The 14,663-nt window shown below is 48.0% G+C and overlaps 2 protein-coding genes across 4 annotated transcripts in view; both read left to right on the forward strand.

Annotated features, from left to right (window-relative positions):
- Positions 1 to 3,744, forward strand: part of gpr52 (G protein-coupled receptor 52) — a 4,804-nt gene extending 1,060 nt beyond the window's left edge. Inside the window, exon 1 of the mRNA XM_047050297.1 lies at positions 1 to 3,744. This exon is cut by the window's left edge and continues 1,060 nt beyond it. Within this exon, the coding sequence (XP_046906253.1) occupies positions 925 to 2,064 (1,140 nt within the window). The 5' untranslated portion in view covers positions 1 to 924 and the 3' untranslated portion in view covers positions 2,065 to 3,744.
- rabgap1l (RAB GTPase activating protein 1-like) overlaps positions 1 to 14,663 on the forward strand; it is a 72,924-nt gene that overhangs the window by 26,476 nt on the left and 31,785 nt on the right. The window lies entirely within an intron of this gene.

Consider the following 14,663-nt stretch of genomic DNA (forward strand, 5'->3'; position numbering starts at 1 on the left):
ACAATAGCTGGGCAAACATGGGGTCCAGACACTGATGAGGGGACGACTCGAAACTCCCAAATAAAAGGATGCCTGCTACAGAATGACTGATACTGGCACGTTGGAACTTTTAAAGGGAGACTTCACATTGATGGTGTGATTCACACACAGAGGTTATCGATTGTAATCTTCCTTCTATGACTTTTTGTGTGGAGTGGATTGTTAAGGATCTGTTTCCTCTCTCTCTCTCTCCCCCCCCCCCCCCCCCCCCCCCCCCGAGCTTCATGCTGAAAAAGCTATTTTTGAAAGTCAAAATGACACAGCGAACGTAAATGCTTTAATACCATTTTCTCTTATCTATTGACCTAAAATAGAGTCACATGCTCCCTGACTTATTCAATCTGTGATAGAATCTACAGAGGAAGCAGAATGCCAACCTCGCATGTCTGGCCTCTCTAGTTTTTGCCCTTGTAAAGACAGCTCCTTCCCCCAAGCCCCCAATGGCCACCATCATTAGAATCAGAAGATGTGGCCACCGATAAGCACTGTGAGTGGTGTGAAAGCCTAGCCCTTAAGGTAGAAGCCTGGCGTAAACCTACCGGCCTTTTTTGGGGGGTGGGTTCGCAGAGGAAATATACCTTTACCCCGCTACCTCCTTTAAGCATGACTGATTGGAAAAGTGCAGCTGAAGTGGACGTCCTTCCTTCCCAAAGGCTGTATTGATTTTTTTCCCTCCGGTTGGCGTTCGTTCGGTTGAGACCCAGCTATGTGAGAGCGAGGCGGAAGAGAGAGCGAGCGAGAGAGGGATTGTGCTCCGTTCGCCAAGAGGAAGGTACACCGACGAGCCCGGGGGTGGGCCCCCAGACGACGGTTCTACAGTTACAGACAACCAGTGCTGCCGGAGGCACGGCACAAACCTGACCTACCTGGATCACTCCCAGAACAATGAACCAGTCGTTACTGATGACAGACCTGGTGCCCACTGCCAACAGCAGCCTCGCAGGCCACCCAGGCAAACCGGGGAACCACTCCTGCCCCCTGGGATGGGGCCAGAACGAGGGGCTGGAGGCCTGCGTCCTGGAGACGGCTGTCATCGTGCTGCTCACCGTGCTCATCATCGCCGGGAACCTGACGGTCATCTTCGTGTTCCATTGTGCCCCTCTGCTGCACCACTACACCACCAGCTACTTCATCCAGACCATGGCTTACGCCGACCTCCTGGTGGGCCTTAGTTGCCTGGTGCCCACCCTGTCCCTGCTGCATTACCCGGCCGGCGTTCAGGAGCCCATCACCTGCCAGGTGTTCAGCTACGTCATCTCCGTTCTCAAGAGCGTCTCGATGGCCTGCTTGGCCTGCATCAGCGTGGACCGCTACCTTGCCATCACCAAACCTCTGTCCTACAACCAGCTGGTGACACCGTGCCGACTGCGTGGCTGCATCGCCCTCATCTGGGTGTACTCCAGCCTGGTGTTCCTCCCCTCCTTCTTTGGGTGGGGCAAGCCGGGCTACCACGGGGACATCTTTGAATGGTGCGCCCACTCCTGGCCCACGTCGGCCCTCTTCACGGGCTTCGTGGTGTGCCTGCTGTACGCCCCCGCCGCCCTGGTCGTGTGCTTCACCTACTTTCACATCTTCCGCATCTGTCAGCAGCACAACCGGGAGATCAGCGAGCGTCGGGCGCGCTTCCCCAGCCAGGAGATGGAGGCCGGGGAGGGCGGCGGCGGTGGCGGAGGAGGAGGGAACGGCAGCGGGCACCACGGTGGCCACGGACCCGATCGGCGCTACGCCATGGTATTGTTCCGCATCACCAGCGTCTTCTACATGCTTTGGTTGCCCTACATCATCTATTTCCTGTTGGAGAGCTCCCACGTGCTGGACAGCCCTGCCCTGTCCTTCGTCACCACCTGGCTCGCCATTAGCAACAGCTTCTGCAACTGCGTCATCTACAGCCTGTCCAATAGCGTGTTCCGCCTGGGCATGCGCAGGCTCTCGCAGACGATCTGTTCCTTCAGCCACTGTGCTGCCGACGACAGGGACTTTGGGGAGCCCAAACCCAGGAAGAGAGCTAACTCCTGCTCCATTTGAAGGGAAGGGGTCTCAGAGGAGATGTTTGCATAAACCAAGATTTGAAGGATTAAATCCTCAAGAAGCCGCTGGATGTGGACACGACAGGGCTTTCCCCAAAGAGAGTGGATTCCCACCCCGAAAGAATTGATTCCGTATGAAACCAATAACGATAAGTTGTGCAAAAGCATAATTTGCAAGACAACTTGAGAGATGAAACGGCATAAAGAAGCAGGGAACACTTGAAGGTGTAGTGTCTGAACCACAGGATATTTGAGTGACAGGCTTTGAAGCTTTCGTCATGGGTTTTAGTTGGCAATCTATTGTAGGTGCATCACGTACAACCTAATTTGTTCATGGGTTATCTCAGGCTTCAACGTTTACATTTTCTGTGTCAGTCAGGTAAGACTTAGCAAAATTACCCAGATAAGAGTTGTAACACTGGAGAATAAATGATATTAAACTTGACCACATGTAGGCTTTCTTCAGATTTCGTGCTGGATGTTGGTTTATTGATTATTAGCTTACCAATGATGACCTAATCCTGAAGGTCTGTATCTTTTTGAAACTTTCCTTCATAGGAAAGTTTTCATTTCATTAGCATAGACACAGTAATCCTCATTTGCATAGACATTCCCTTGGTATGCGGGTTCAAATGGCTGACTAGACTTCAAGTGTTAATGCTATCACTTTTTACATCAGTCAGAATTAACAACAAAGGGCCTTAACCGGTATGAGAAAAAGGTTTAGCTGTGTTGGCAGAGTTTTTTGTTAGCAAACACAACATCATTCTAAAGACTTTGGGTCAGCCCTTAAGCAAAAGTTTGTTTGTTGTCAGTTTTGTGAAACATAAAAAATTTGTCTGGTTAAATTAGTCTTGTTGAATTGTTCTATTTAGATGTAAACTACTTAACCTGTGTCAGTTCTCGGATGACTGTTGAAGAGGGCAAAATATGGATTTGTTCACTTAATTTTATACTATGGTTGGTCAACGGAGACGTGTTCTCTAGTCTACTTAGATTAGCCTCCTACAATACTGTCCTCTCAACTTGTTGAAGCTATGTGCAAAGACTGTTTCCCTTTCGGGACTTTGTTGTACAAAATGCAGATGGAATGTGCAATGAATGCACCTTAATGACTGCATTTGGTAATTTATTAAACTGTTAAAAGTTGACCGCTGCACAGGCACAGTCACTCCATGTTCATGTTCTTGTACATTCCCAGAACCATCGGTTTTTATAGACAACGTTGAAAATAATTCATAGATGCACACAGGTCACAGCACCAAGTTATTGTGAGATCCCTTTCAACTGTTGTGATGGTGTAGGCCATTTGTGTTTAGACCTCTATGCCTGTACTGTATCTTTGACTGTGTGAGAAAAGAAAAAAGAAACACAGCAAGCCGAAACCTTCTATATTGTGACTATTGTACAACTTCATGCTGCTTAACAGTTACCTGTGTAAATCATCCTCCCTTCTCTGCATTACAGATTGTTCTGTGTATGTGCCTAAAGATGTATATATTTTTGGGGTGAAAGTAAGAAAGAAGAAGAAAAAAAAAAGATGTCACAATGATTTCCATCCTTTTCCTGAAACAGTTATATGGATACACTGCACTTTTATGACATTTGCCGGGTTTCCCAGATTGGTTAAGAAGCTCTTAACGCTTCTTAGGAGCGTTCTAAGAACGCTTTAGAACGCTCTCAGAACGCTCCTAAGAAGTTCTTAGCGTTAAGAGCTTCTTAACGAATCTGGGAAACCCGGCCATTGTCTGGCTGCATGGCGTTGTATTGGACCATGTCTTGTGATAAGGCCCTTTTTCTTTTCGACCCAAGAACTGTAACAGTCCCATTTGTCGATGCAGTACTAATGAAATTAGTCTTTGATTAACTTTACAGTAAGGTTTGAATGCTTGCTTTCTTCTGTGGCAAACTCGATGAGCCAGCTATAGAGACAGAAATCATCAACGTTGAGTGTGGACACCTTCTCCTCTCGGATTGATACTTGATGTCTACTACTGTAGAATAGATCAGAAAATCTGGGCGGTTGTTTATCTATGAAGTGCATTCTCAAAACATACGGTAGCCCTAGATCAGATAGGACCACGCACATGCAGTATGTTTAAATGGGTTTTTAATTTTCATTCAAGTTATTTTAATTTTACTGTGTCTAGTAAACACCAAGCCATTCCCTGGCATTTTATTCTTGCAGTCAGCCTTCAAGTCCTGGTTATTGGGCTTGATGTACTCCTACATATTACACCAATTGTTCACATAAAAAATAATCCCAGTCTAGATGTCTGCTTCACAGCCAGTCTTGATCTGGTGTTCTGATTAGAATTCTTTGCTACATCTTTCCACAATCCTTAGGCCTTTAGACCAGATAACCTTCTGCATCTGGCGTCCCTTTGATCAAGACACAGACATAGGAACCACTTGAAGATCAATTTTTGCTTTGCAGTGTTTAATTTTGGCTTGTTAAACAGATAAGGTTCAGACAGAGGAAACAATTGCGGGGAATAAAAGTACAAAATGACCCAGATCTTACCCAAATGTAGTTCACTTGTCTATTATATTTTATTTCTGGTTATTGTAGCCATGTTATTTCTTTTTTTATATTGGTCTAAATATATATATTTTTTACTCATGCACCATGGACTATCACTAGTTTTTGACTATCATTATGACCAAATGGGTCTCTTCTGTTCATTGATTAGAGTGTTGCATCATATTATATTAGTGTATTTATTTATTTTATTGTTTCCAAATGATGAAGCTACTTGTGAAATAGGAGTGTGTGTACTGTGTGTTTTTACCCTGCTGTACAGGCAAAAAATATCTGATGGCAAAATCTAAAAGGAACATTGGCACATTCATTTGTGTTGATTCAGCTAGACTGCTGTGACTTTGAAGTATGATGTTTTTGACTAGGAAACAAATCGATTAATTACACAGTATCTATTTTTTTATTTCTGAGATTTTGTCAAAGGCTATTGTTTTGTTGTGGCTGCCAATCCAATAAAGGTTAAATGATTAGAATCAATTGATTTTCATCGAATGGGACTAGTTGTATCTGTGTGTGTGTGTAGCAGAGTTTTTAACACTGCATTGAAACAAAAAACAGCTTGCTAAATGTTGATTCTCTAAATTATTCTGTAAATGTAGGGCATTTGCTTGAACATTTCAACTTGTTAATGTCAGCAAGGGCAGCCCCAGTTAGTTATTTGGTCAAATCAGTTCATAGCCATTCCTTGAAAAGAGAGAAGGCCAACCGTTTCAGTATTCACTGGTAGTGCATTGTCTTATGACACATTCATTGACTCAGACACGTCTGAAAACACCCGAAATCAGATGTTTGTTTTTAGCGTTTAGCGCTGTCGGCTGACAGAGTTCAGAAATCTGAAAATGAGACTTCCCAGCATCGTACACTCAGCAGGACCTGATCTCTTTACGCTGGAGCACCAGAGGTCATGGTGCTGTGAGGGTCTCTGAGGGGGGATCAGTTTGGAGCTCAATCAGAGAGAATTTTTTGTGACCTTTATCCCTCCCATCTAATGAGCACATCAAATATTTGTCTGATTGGGCAGGTCTTGGCACTTTCAGTGGGTTCATGAATAAAGGATGTGCAGACTTGCTCTTTAAGACCCCCTCTCTGTTGCTGTTTCCAGAAAAGAGGTGGAATTGTTGACACAAATTGTATCCCGTGTGTGTGACTGGTGGAGTGTTCTGTATGGTCTGCGGAGGTTAAGGATTCTTCCTGTACTGTGCTGTATATTATCTAGCTCTCTATTAAGAAGGGAGAGGCCCAGAGTAATGCCGTTTAACGGCCCCACAGCGAGTAATGGCTTTGCAGGTACCTTGCCCTTTACTGACATTGGGGCTAATGCATGCCGCGTCACAGGCTCTCCCACCGTAAAGAGCTGTTCGTTATGTGGCTGATCCTTCATTATCCCTAGCCCTCAGCCAGCATGCCAGCTCCCATTTCACTCAGGGAAAAAATGAAACCAGAAGCGAATTGCCTCGGCGAAATCCATACATTCACCTCTAGATCGCAGTCAAGTGCCCGTGCTTTAAATCCCAGGGTACTCTGATTAACGGTGCGATGGGCCAGTCGAGTTCATTTAAGGAAATGCTGGAAAAAAAATCTTGTTTATCACACGGGTGCAGAAAAAGGCGGGAGACTTTTTTAGTTGTTCTGGTGTGGTCTGAGATGTCTCAGTGCTGCGTCCTCAAGTTAGTTTCTTTATTTTCTCTCTTTTTTCTTTCTCTTTTTCCGTCTCTTGAAAACAAAAAAGATAAGGCAAGGCTATGTTGGTAGTGTTGGTAATCCCTCCTGCCTCTGAGTGTTACCACGGCCCAGCCCCGGTAGGTGATTGTTTTCAAATTTTCCTCAACAGTTTTCTCCTCTCCTCTACAAATTATTTTCAAAAGTTAGTCATGTCCTGACCTGTTGAAGCTGAATTGAGGCTTGTGGAAATTGTTGCAGAAGTTACATTTCGTGTATTTCCAGCCCTTTCTCTAAAGCTTTAATTTCCTGACGTTTGTCCACAATATCGGTGGCAATGTGGGCCTGCAACCCTGTGTTTTTCCTGCACATTGATTTTCTCAGAAGCCAACGCTGATTAGACCTAACCCGTTGCTTTTGTGTGTGTGTGTGTGTTTCTGTGTATTTCTCTGTGACACAGACCGATCATTATCTGCCTAACCTTTTGCTGACAGATTGCGCTTATACCCACAGACTCCGGTCATGCGTCGCATGTTACACGGCAGCCGTTTGTCATACGTTTTGTCTTTCGTGCTCTTCGTATCGTACCACCTCCCCCCCCTGGTGTAGGCTGCTCGACATTTGTTCCTCCTGCCAGCCTTTCATCCATATGCATGATGCTAACCAAGAGGAGCTTACAGTCCAGGATGATGAATATTTATGCCCAAATCCTCTCCATGCAAACTGTATTATGAATTCTCTTTAATATTAATCGTCACAGCTGCACTTTTGCGCGCGCGCCTCATCTATCCACCCCACCCCCCCTTCAAATGGATGCGCGGCCAATGGCGGGAGAAACACCTGCCGCCTCGCTGCAAGACGAGGGAAGCCCTAATCAAAGGCGAGCCGCTCGCGCTTCCGTCCGAAACAATGGCCGCCCTCTGAGGCCTTCTGAACAGCTTTAATGGGGGCTCTGCCAAAGGAGTGCCAGAGATACACAGACGCCACACTCATGTATTTTGCATGGAGCCGCTCTTTGAAAAGGCCGGGAGTGAGTTAAACCGGGGGCCTCGCATATGCTGCCGAACAGGTGTCTGCCACATCACAGCGAGCCCCGGGGGCCTTTGTGTTATGATGATGGGGCTGTTTGGAGTTCTGTCAGATGTCTAGCAGGTTATGCGAACATCCCCGGATCTGGCTCTTTCTATATAGGGGGGAAGCCCCTTATGGTGTGTTAAGGTTGAGGCACACCAGCCCAGAAGGTTCTAACTAGCTGGTTTGGGAACCAAGGGGTTACCGTGGAGTTTGGCGTTGTTGGTAATTGTTTTATTTTTTCATCCTGCAACTGCACCAATGGTCACTCTGCCGTCCATAACCTCTGTCTAGACTGAGCAAGATCTAAAACCACCCTTTATAAGTGTCTCCTTGATCTCTCACTGTTGCCGTCATCTCCTTCCACAACCTACCGTTTCATTTGCAAATTGACACAGTCGCCACACAGAAGAATAGAACACAAAACTACAACGTGACAGCAACATCGTATCAATACAGGATTCAATTATCTCCTGGCCAAGTGTGTGTGTGTGGCCCTGTCACAGTTCCCACTGCTCCTGAGAACAGTGGATGATGGCAGATGAATGGCCCGCGGTCTGTTGATGCTAACGCTAGCAGACAGCTGCCCACTCAACGCTATTAGGCTGGTCGCATGCCCACCTAGCCAGCTAGCGCCATCTGGGGGTGGGGGGCGGGGGGGGGGGGGGTGCGGCAGTGGCGTGAGAGCCAACCATCTGTGCGCCCACCCACGCCCACGCCATCATAAGGACGAGGGTGGCTGCCATCAACCACTATAGCTACAAATAGATCAGGTGTGTGCGCAATGTGGCTAACCACTTGGCGTTTTGGGGGAAGGTTGAATGGTGCATATACATATTCAATGGAGAATATGCACCCATATATACACCCAAGATGTTCATGCAAGAACCCCAGAGTAATCGGAGCAAGCTCTCTGCCACAGCAATAATAATATGTCCCAAGATTTAGAAGACGTCTTAGCAATGTCATATCTGTTATGGATGGCTTTTGGATGTTGTATTTGTCTCAATTACATCATCTCGCTCCCTTTCTCTGGGTCTCTCTCTGTCTCTTCTCTGTCTTGTCTCTATTGCTGTCTCCTCTCTCTGTCTCTGTGTCTCTCTCTACCCTTGGTCATCTTATGCAATGCAGACTCTAAAAGCACTCACGAAATCTATCTACCCCTCAGCACAAAACCATCTTCATGGCTGCCCTCAGTTAGAGAAACCCATTTAGGTCAACGATATTATTTGGCCACCAGCATTTGATAATACGAGACGGCCCATGTTACCGAGGAGGACGTAATCCCCGTATCGTTTCAGAACGAGAGTGGATTTCAGAATGATTAGGACTGGCGTGATGAGGATTCTTCGGTTGTTTCTTGTTTGAATTCATGATCTTTGCAAGCTCTGAGTGAGTGTGTGTGTGTTTTGGGGGCGTATGTACATAACTGTGTGTGTGTGTGTGTGGTGTATATATTTATAACTTTGCCCCACTTTGTGTGTGTGTGTGTGTGTCTGCTGAATTGCTGCCCCCCCCCTTAGGACCATTTCCCAGCTGGCGTTTTCCTGTGCTCTGCCTGACTCTGGCACTGACACACCCTTGCCAAACACCCTCCATGACAGTGGTGCCAACCACAGACACACACCCACACCCACAGAGAGAGAGATCAAGGAAGGATATATGATTGTTAAGGCATTTAGAGAAACGAACAGACATGTAATTGCCAAGAGCTCTGCATATGCAGTAAACCTGGCCATGTATTCCTTGTTGTCTAGCCCGGTAGAGCCAGGTCTTTTTAAGTAAAGTGTATGTGATGCATTTGGGTTATGGTAATCTCCTCTCTCTCTCCCTCACACATCCACAGCGCACACCCCGCCCAACCCCAGGTGGACTGGCAGACTCTGTCTAGTCCCAAAGCCTCTCTACGGGCGTTTAGCAGAATTAAATACCATACGACAGCAGAATAGCCCCTGCAGCAACCTGCTCTGCATCCCAGAGCTGCGTATCACATGACCCACACACTGCCATGCAGCTGATTAGTGTTCTGCACCCCCCCCCCCCCCCCCCCCCCCCCCCCCCCCCCAAGCCATCATCAGTATGGTTAGTGCCACCGCCATGGCATTTGCACAGGAAATGGGAGGGATAGGTAATGGTGTGTGTGTGTGTGGTGTGTTAAAGAGAGAGGTTAAAAGCCCTCACACACGCCTTCATTTGGCCCTGCTGAGCTTGCCTGGCTGTTGGGACACACAACAGCTTGTGGATTATGGAATGTTTGCATCTTGTGTTGTAGAACAATAGACAGACACATTCTCAAAATGCACATGATTAGTTGCAGCTCTGTTGATTCACGTGTGTGTGTGTGTGTGTGTTTGTGAACGCGCGTTCGGGGTATTTTCTTTACAAATATAGTAGCCTTAATTAGGTCATAACAAAAAAAGAAAATCATGTTGATTTCATTAGTTCAAAAAACCCTTCACCCTTCTCCTTAAAAGTATGTTTTTGAATGATTCCGCTGAACGGCCATGGCAGTGTATTTGGCGAAGGACGCCAGGGCAAATCTCAAGATAAGAGAGAGAAACGATTTATAATGGGGCTTTATAATTGTCATGGAAACCGAGAGTGGTGCTTCCAAACCGCATGTTCGTCCCCGTCGTCTTTCCTTCCTTCCGACGGCGCCCGTGTTTGAGATGTACCGCGTGCGCGTGTTCTCCCTCCCTTTTAAGAATCTGAAGCGTTTTTCCTCCTAAGTGGAACCTCACATTGTTACCCTGTTGGAGAGAGATGTGTGTCATCTGAGTTCAGCTTCATTGTTTTTCTGTGAAAAGCCCAGCCAAGGGATCATGTGTCTCAGCTCCCAAAATAGAGCCTGCCATGGAATAACCAACTAATGTCATTAGGAGCTGAACAAACAGGTTATGAAGACCCACAGTAGAGACAGAGAGGGGGGGGTGGAAGGGGGGGGGGGGAAGAGAAAGTGAAAATTCACTTGCTGCTCCCTAAGGAGTGCTAACGTTATTTAATTAGCCAACAAGTGGCAGCTTTGGAGGAGGGTTGTAACTGCCTCTCTAGGGAAGTGTGTGTGTGCGTGTGTGCGTGTGTGTTTGCCCAGTTGCCCAGATAACCAAGAACACTAGCTGTAGCTCATACGAGCAGCCTTTGAGTGATTGAAAGGAAAGGTCCTTGGAGTTTTGAGTTAGACAGTCGGCATTGAGGACTGAGCAGTGGATGAAAAGTGTATGTGTGTGTGTATGTGGGTGGGTGCGTGCCCGTGGTTGTCTGCTTGTGTGTTCCAGTGTTACTTTGCTTTTAAGAAACCAACTGTTCCCTGACACTGTCTGTGGGCTGCTGTGAATGTAGGGATTGACAACAGAACAGTGTGCATGTGGCTTGGGAAGAAATTACCCACCCCCCCCCCACACACACACACACACACACATGGACATGACGCACCGTCTCTAAGTAAGCCTGGAGAGCATATCTGTTTGTGTGAAAAACAAATGGACAGGCCAACTTGCACACGCGTGTGCCCAATTCAACATAGCAGTTGCTGCTTACACTACAGAGCTTATAGCATGACAATGGACGGAGATGAAAGCCCATTTGCGTTTCCGTGGTTATGAAATATGGAGAGAGAAAGGGTCAGAGGTTAAGGTAACATATAACATATGAATAACTGTCTACGCTCCAGGTTCGTGCCTTATCTCCTGGAAAAAAACGGTATGTTCCATGACTCCTTCACCGTGCTTGCACACAACAGGCTACGACCTCACCGAGGTAGTGTAGCTATGGCAACCTGGAGCTCTGGAAAGGAAGAGGATTTTCAGAGTTTATTTGAAGTTTATAAATAGGGTGCAATTAAAATGGATATTTGTGCCGCTCCGAAATAGCTACGTTGTTATTCATTCATGTATGCATTTGTTCTGAGGATAAATGGACTCGGGTAGAGAGAGAAAAAAAAAAGATTGGTTCCTTTAACTCGGCAGATGACAAACTTTGTACGTCTACCCTGAACCAACTCTATCATTGTTGTAGCAAGTAGGGCTCTTTAGATGGCTAGTGTTGAGACTGGAGGTAACCGTTTCTTTGTTCAGTCGATGCAACTAAAGTAGAACATCTGTACACTTCTCACGTCTGAAAAAGCATTACACATTTAGAGGTGTACTGGGGGCTCCATACACGTCCAATGCCACCCCACCAATGCCGTTAGCTGTAACCAACCCTAACCCAAACCGTACTCGGCTTTAGCAAGCTGTTTATATTGATGTACGTTGAACTGAAAGCGATACTTGTGTTCGGCTATAGGATGACGTGTGTAAAGTGACACCTCGTGGCAGGGGTAAACAAGCTGGTACAGGTGCACTGAAGAGAGAGACCCATGTCTGTGAGGACAGGAGGCGCAGCCTGGGCCAACACACTGTGTACTCTTGTCGTCTTCGGCAGCTAGGTCGGAGAGGTGACCTGAGACCCGTCTGTCTTTGACATACGCACACACACACCCAAACATACGCACACAAACACTGTCCGACCGACCTGTGCGACCTCTCAGCTGCCAGCCCCAGCTCACCAGGAGTGCTGTCCACCCAGATCAATTAGCCTGTCCCTGGGGTGTGTCTCTCACAGGAGCTAAGCTCAGCCAGGGCCGCGGTATAAAGAGGGACACGGGCCCATGTCAGCCGGTAAAACACAAACGCAGAAAATGCCAGGTGTCCTGGGAGGGCTCTTTCTGCTCTCTCTCAGCCAGGGGAGGGGAGGGGAGGGTGTGTGTGTGTGTGTGTGTGGGAGGCGTTTGGGTTGTGGGGTGTGTGAAGGGGAGGGGTATGGGTGGGGGGCGAGTGAGTCAGTGAGTGAGTCAGTGAGTGAGTGAGTGACGCTACACCCTTTCATCCTGCATGCCTGGTTCCTGAAGTGCATCTTCCGACTCGGAACACGCCTACAGTTTCAAACCAATTAGAATGCATAACCGCTCGGCCTGTTAAAACCCACGGTGACAACGGTGCGACGGATGAGTTTGCACTCTGTCAAGAGGACCAGCTGTTGTGTCCCCTCGAGGGACCTCCCCACAAATTCCTCGCCGCGGCCCACGCTGAAGGACAAAGGTCTTGGAGGAGGGACTTGATTTTTAATTAACGGACTGCCGTCGTCTGAATATCTCGTTTATGATTGCCTGCCTTGGAAGATGAAAACTGAGCAGTGATTCTGCATCCAGGCGTGTCCAGGGATTATTGTTATCGTTGGGTTTCACTGGTTGTTTTTGCTTCATACAGGGTAGTACCATTTTTGATGGTAACACGCTTTAAGGGACTGGCCTAGATTGCTAGGCAGCGCTAAAGGTGAATTCTATGTCAAGATATAGCTGGATCACAGCTGGGCACTTTAGGGTGCTCTCTAGCATTTCCTGACCCAGATTGAGTTCAAGGCGTGTGTGTGTGTGTGTGTCTGTGCAAGGTATGTTTATGCCCCCCATGTTCTCCCCGTGACACACTTAATAACGGTCCGTAAGTACGATCACACACTGCGCACACATGCATTATGCATGAACAAGATTAATCTGTCTCTACCCTGGCACAGCTTAAAAGGCACCCCACCCCTGTCCTCTCTCTCTCTCTCCCGCCCGTTCTCTTTCTTTCCCCTCTCCCTCTCATCCTCCTCCATCTCCACCTTTCTTTTGTGGCTCCATGGCAAGGTGGGGCCCTATGTGATCAGGTTAATGCAACTGTTTGTCAATTTCAATTACGTCTTCCCTTTGAGGTGCTGGATTTCACCCGGGAGAAAAGTAGACCCTGTAATATCCTTCCCGTCAATCAGCTCTCCCCTCTCCTCTCACCACCTCCTTCCCTCTCTTCCTCCCCGTCGGAGCAGTCGAGCTCCGTTTCTCCTCCCGCCCTCTGATATCAGCACGGCATCGCAATCTCTCTCGGCTTGCCAGGGTTTGACTTTGCGCACACAAGTGCAAAGTGTAACGATTCAGGTACACAAACCGAATCTATGAAAGCCTCCAGCTTGGTGAGACGGAGCTGGGGAGCCACTTCCTGTGAGACGGAGCTGGGGAGCCACTTCCTGTGAGACGTTCCACGGTGGCGTTATCCTCGGACAGCGGTCTCTTCAACATCTCCTCCTGTCTGTTCATCTGGGGGCATCTTAGTCTCCAGCACATTGTGCCAGACGAACCCCTTTTCCCCTCGTCCGGGACGCGGCGTCATCGCTCTCCGGCGCGTTTTTTTGGGTGTTTTCGCGTTTGCTGGTCCACCAAACTTCTCTCCGGTCAGGTGTGTCATGGAGTCGGCCGGCACCCCCTTGGCCTCGTTCTCTTCAGGGTGCGTGAAGGCAAGCGTTGTTCCGGCACGCCTTCTCTGTGCATCGAGGGGCTGTTATGAGCTCGCTGGCGTCCTCCAGTGATCTGGGTCATGGCACAGCATGGTGGACTGCTGGTGACAGCCCAGATCTCCCCCAGCCTGGCTGAGGACGCCCGCCTGCCTCTCAGAGCTTGCTGGAGAACCACAGGCTCACACGACACACACACATACAGACAGACACACACACACACAGACACACCAGCAGGATACACTGCCACAGAGGGATCAGGATGCTTCAGATATGTGTGTCATAGTAACCTGGCTTCTCCAGTCTTTTTTTAAACTTGTCTTTAAAGGTTTGTGCATGTCAAACCGAGCAGAACTTCGGGGAAACTATTGCTGCTGCGAGTTCTCGTCGGCCCAGGCAGAGAGAGAGAGCTGTCTCTCGCCCGCACAATACAGCTAGCCGTCTTATGCTACTTACGGTTAGCTTTGCGGCGGGATGCCAGCGGCAGTTGTCAGGCAGGATCTCCTGCCACACTTATTAGGCTGGCTGTCACGTCGGGCTTAATGGGGTCTGACTCGTCGTCTGTCTGAGCCCCACATGCAGCCCCAACTCAGAGGTTTAGCTCAGCCCGGCTGCCTCTCAGCAGTGGGTCTGAACCGAGCAGGCTCCAGCCAGCGCACGCCAACGCCGTGCAACCTTGGGAAGGGCACCGTCAAGGATTGACAGCTGTTTCCAGCCACAGTTTGTGATTCCACATGGTGGTTTGGTGTCGAAACGTGTGGGACGGTGGGGATGGGGGATAGCCGAAGCACGGCCAGAACCCGTTATGATCCATCCACCTTGTTGTACGTCCAGGCTTGAAAGCTGGAAAGACCTGATGCGACGTTGTAAAGCGTTCAGAAACTGTTCACAAATTGTGAAGTAAGTTCCCTGAGAAACATACCCTTCAAATTGTAAAAACATTGTTTTATTGTTATTTTATTTTTTTACTCTACTCACAGTTCTACCTTTTACCACAGCAAACAAGGAGAGACTCACAGCCA

This window comes from Hypomesus transpacificus, unplaced genomic scaffold, assembly GCF_021917145.1.
Source record: "Hypomesus transpacificus isolate Combined female unplaced genomic scaffold, fHypTra1 scaffold_107, whole genome shotgun sequence".
In the NCBI taxonomy this organism is placed as follows: Eukaryota; Metazoa; Chordata; class Actinopteri; order Osmeriformes; family Osmeridae; genus Hypomesus; species Hypomesus transpacificus.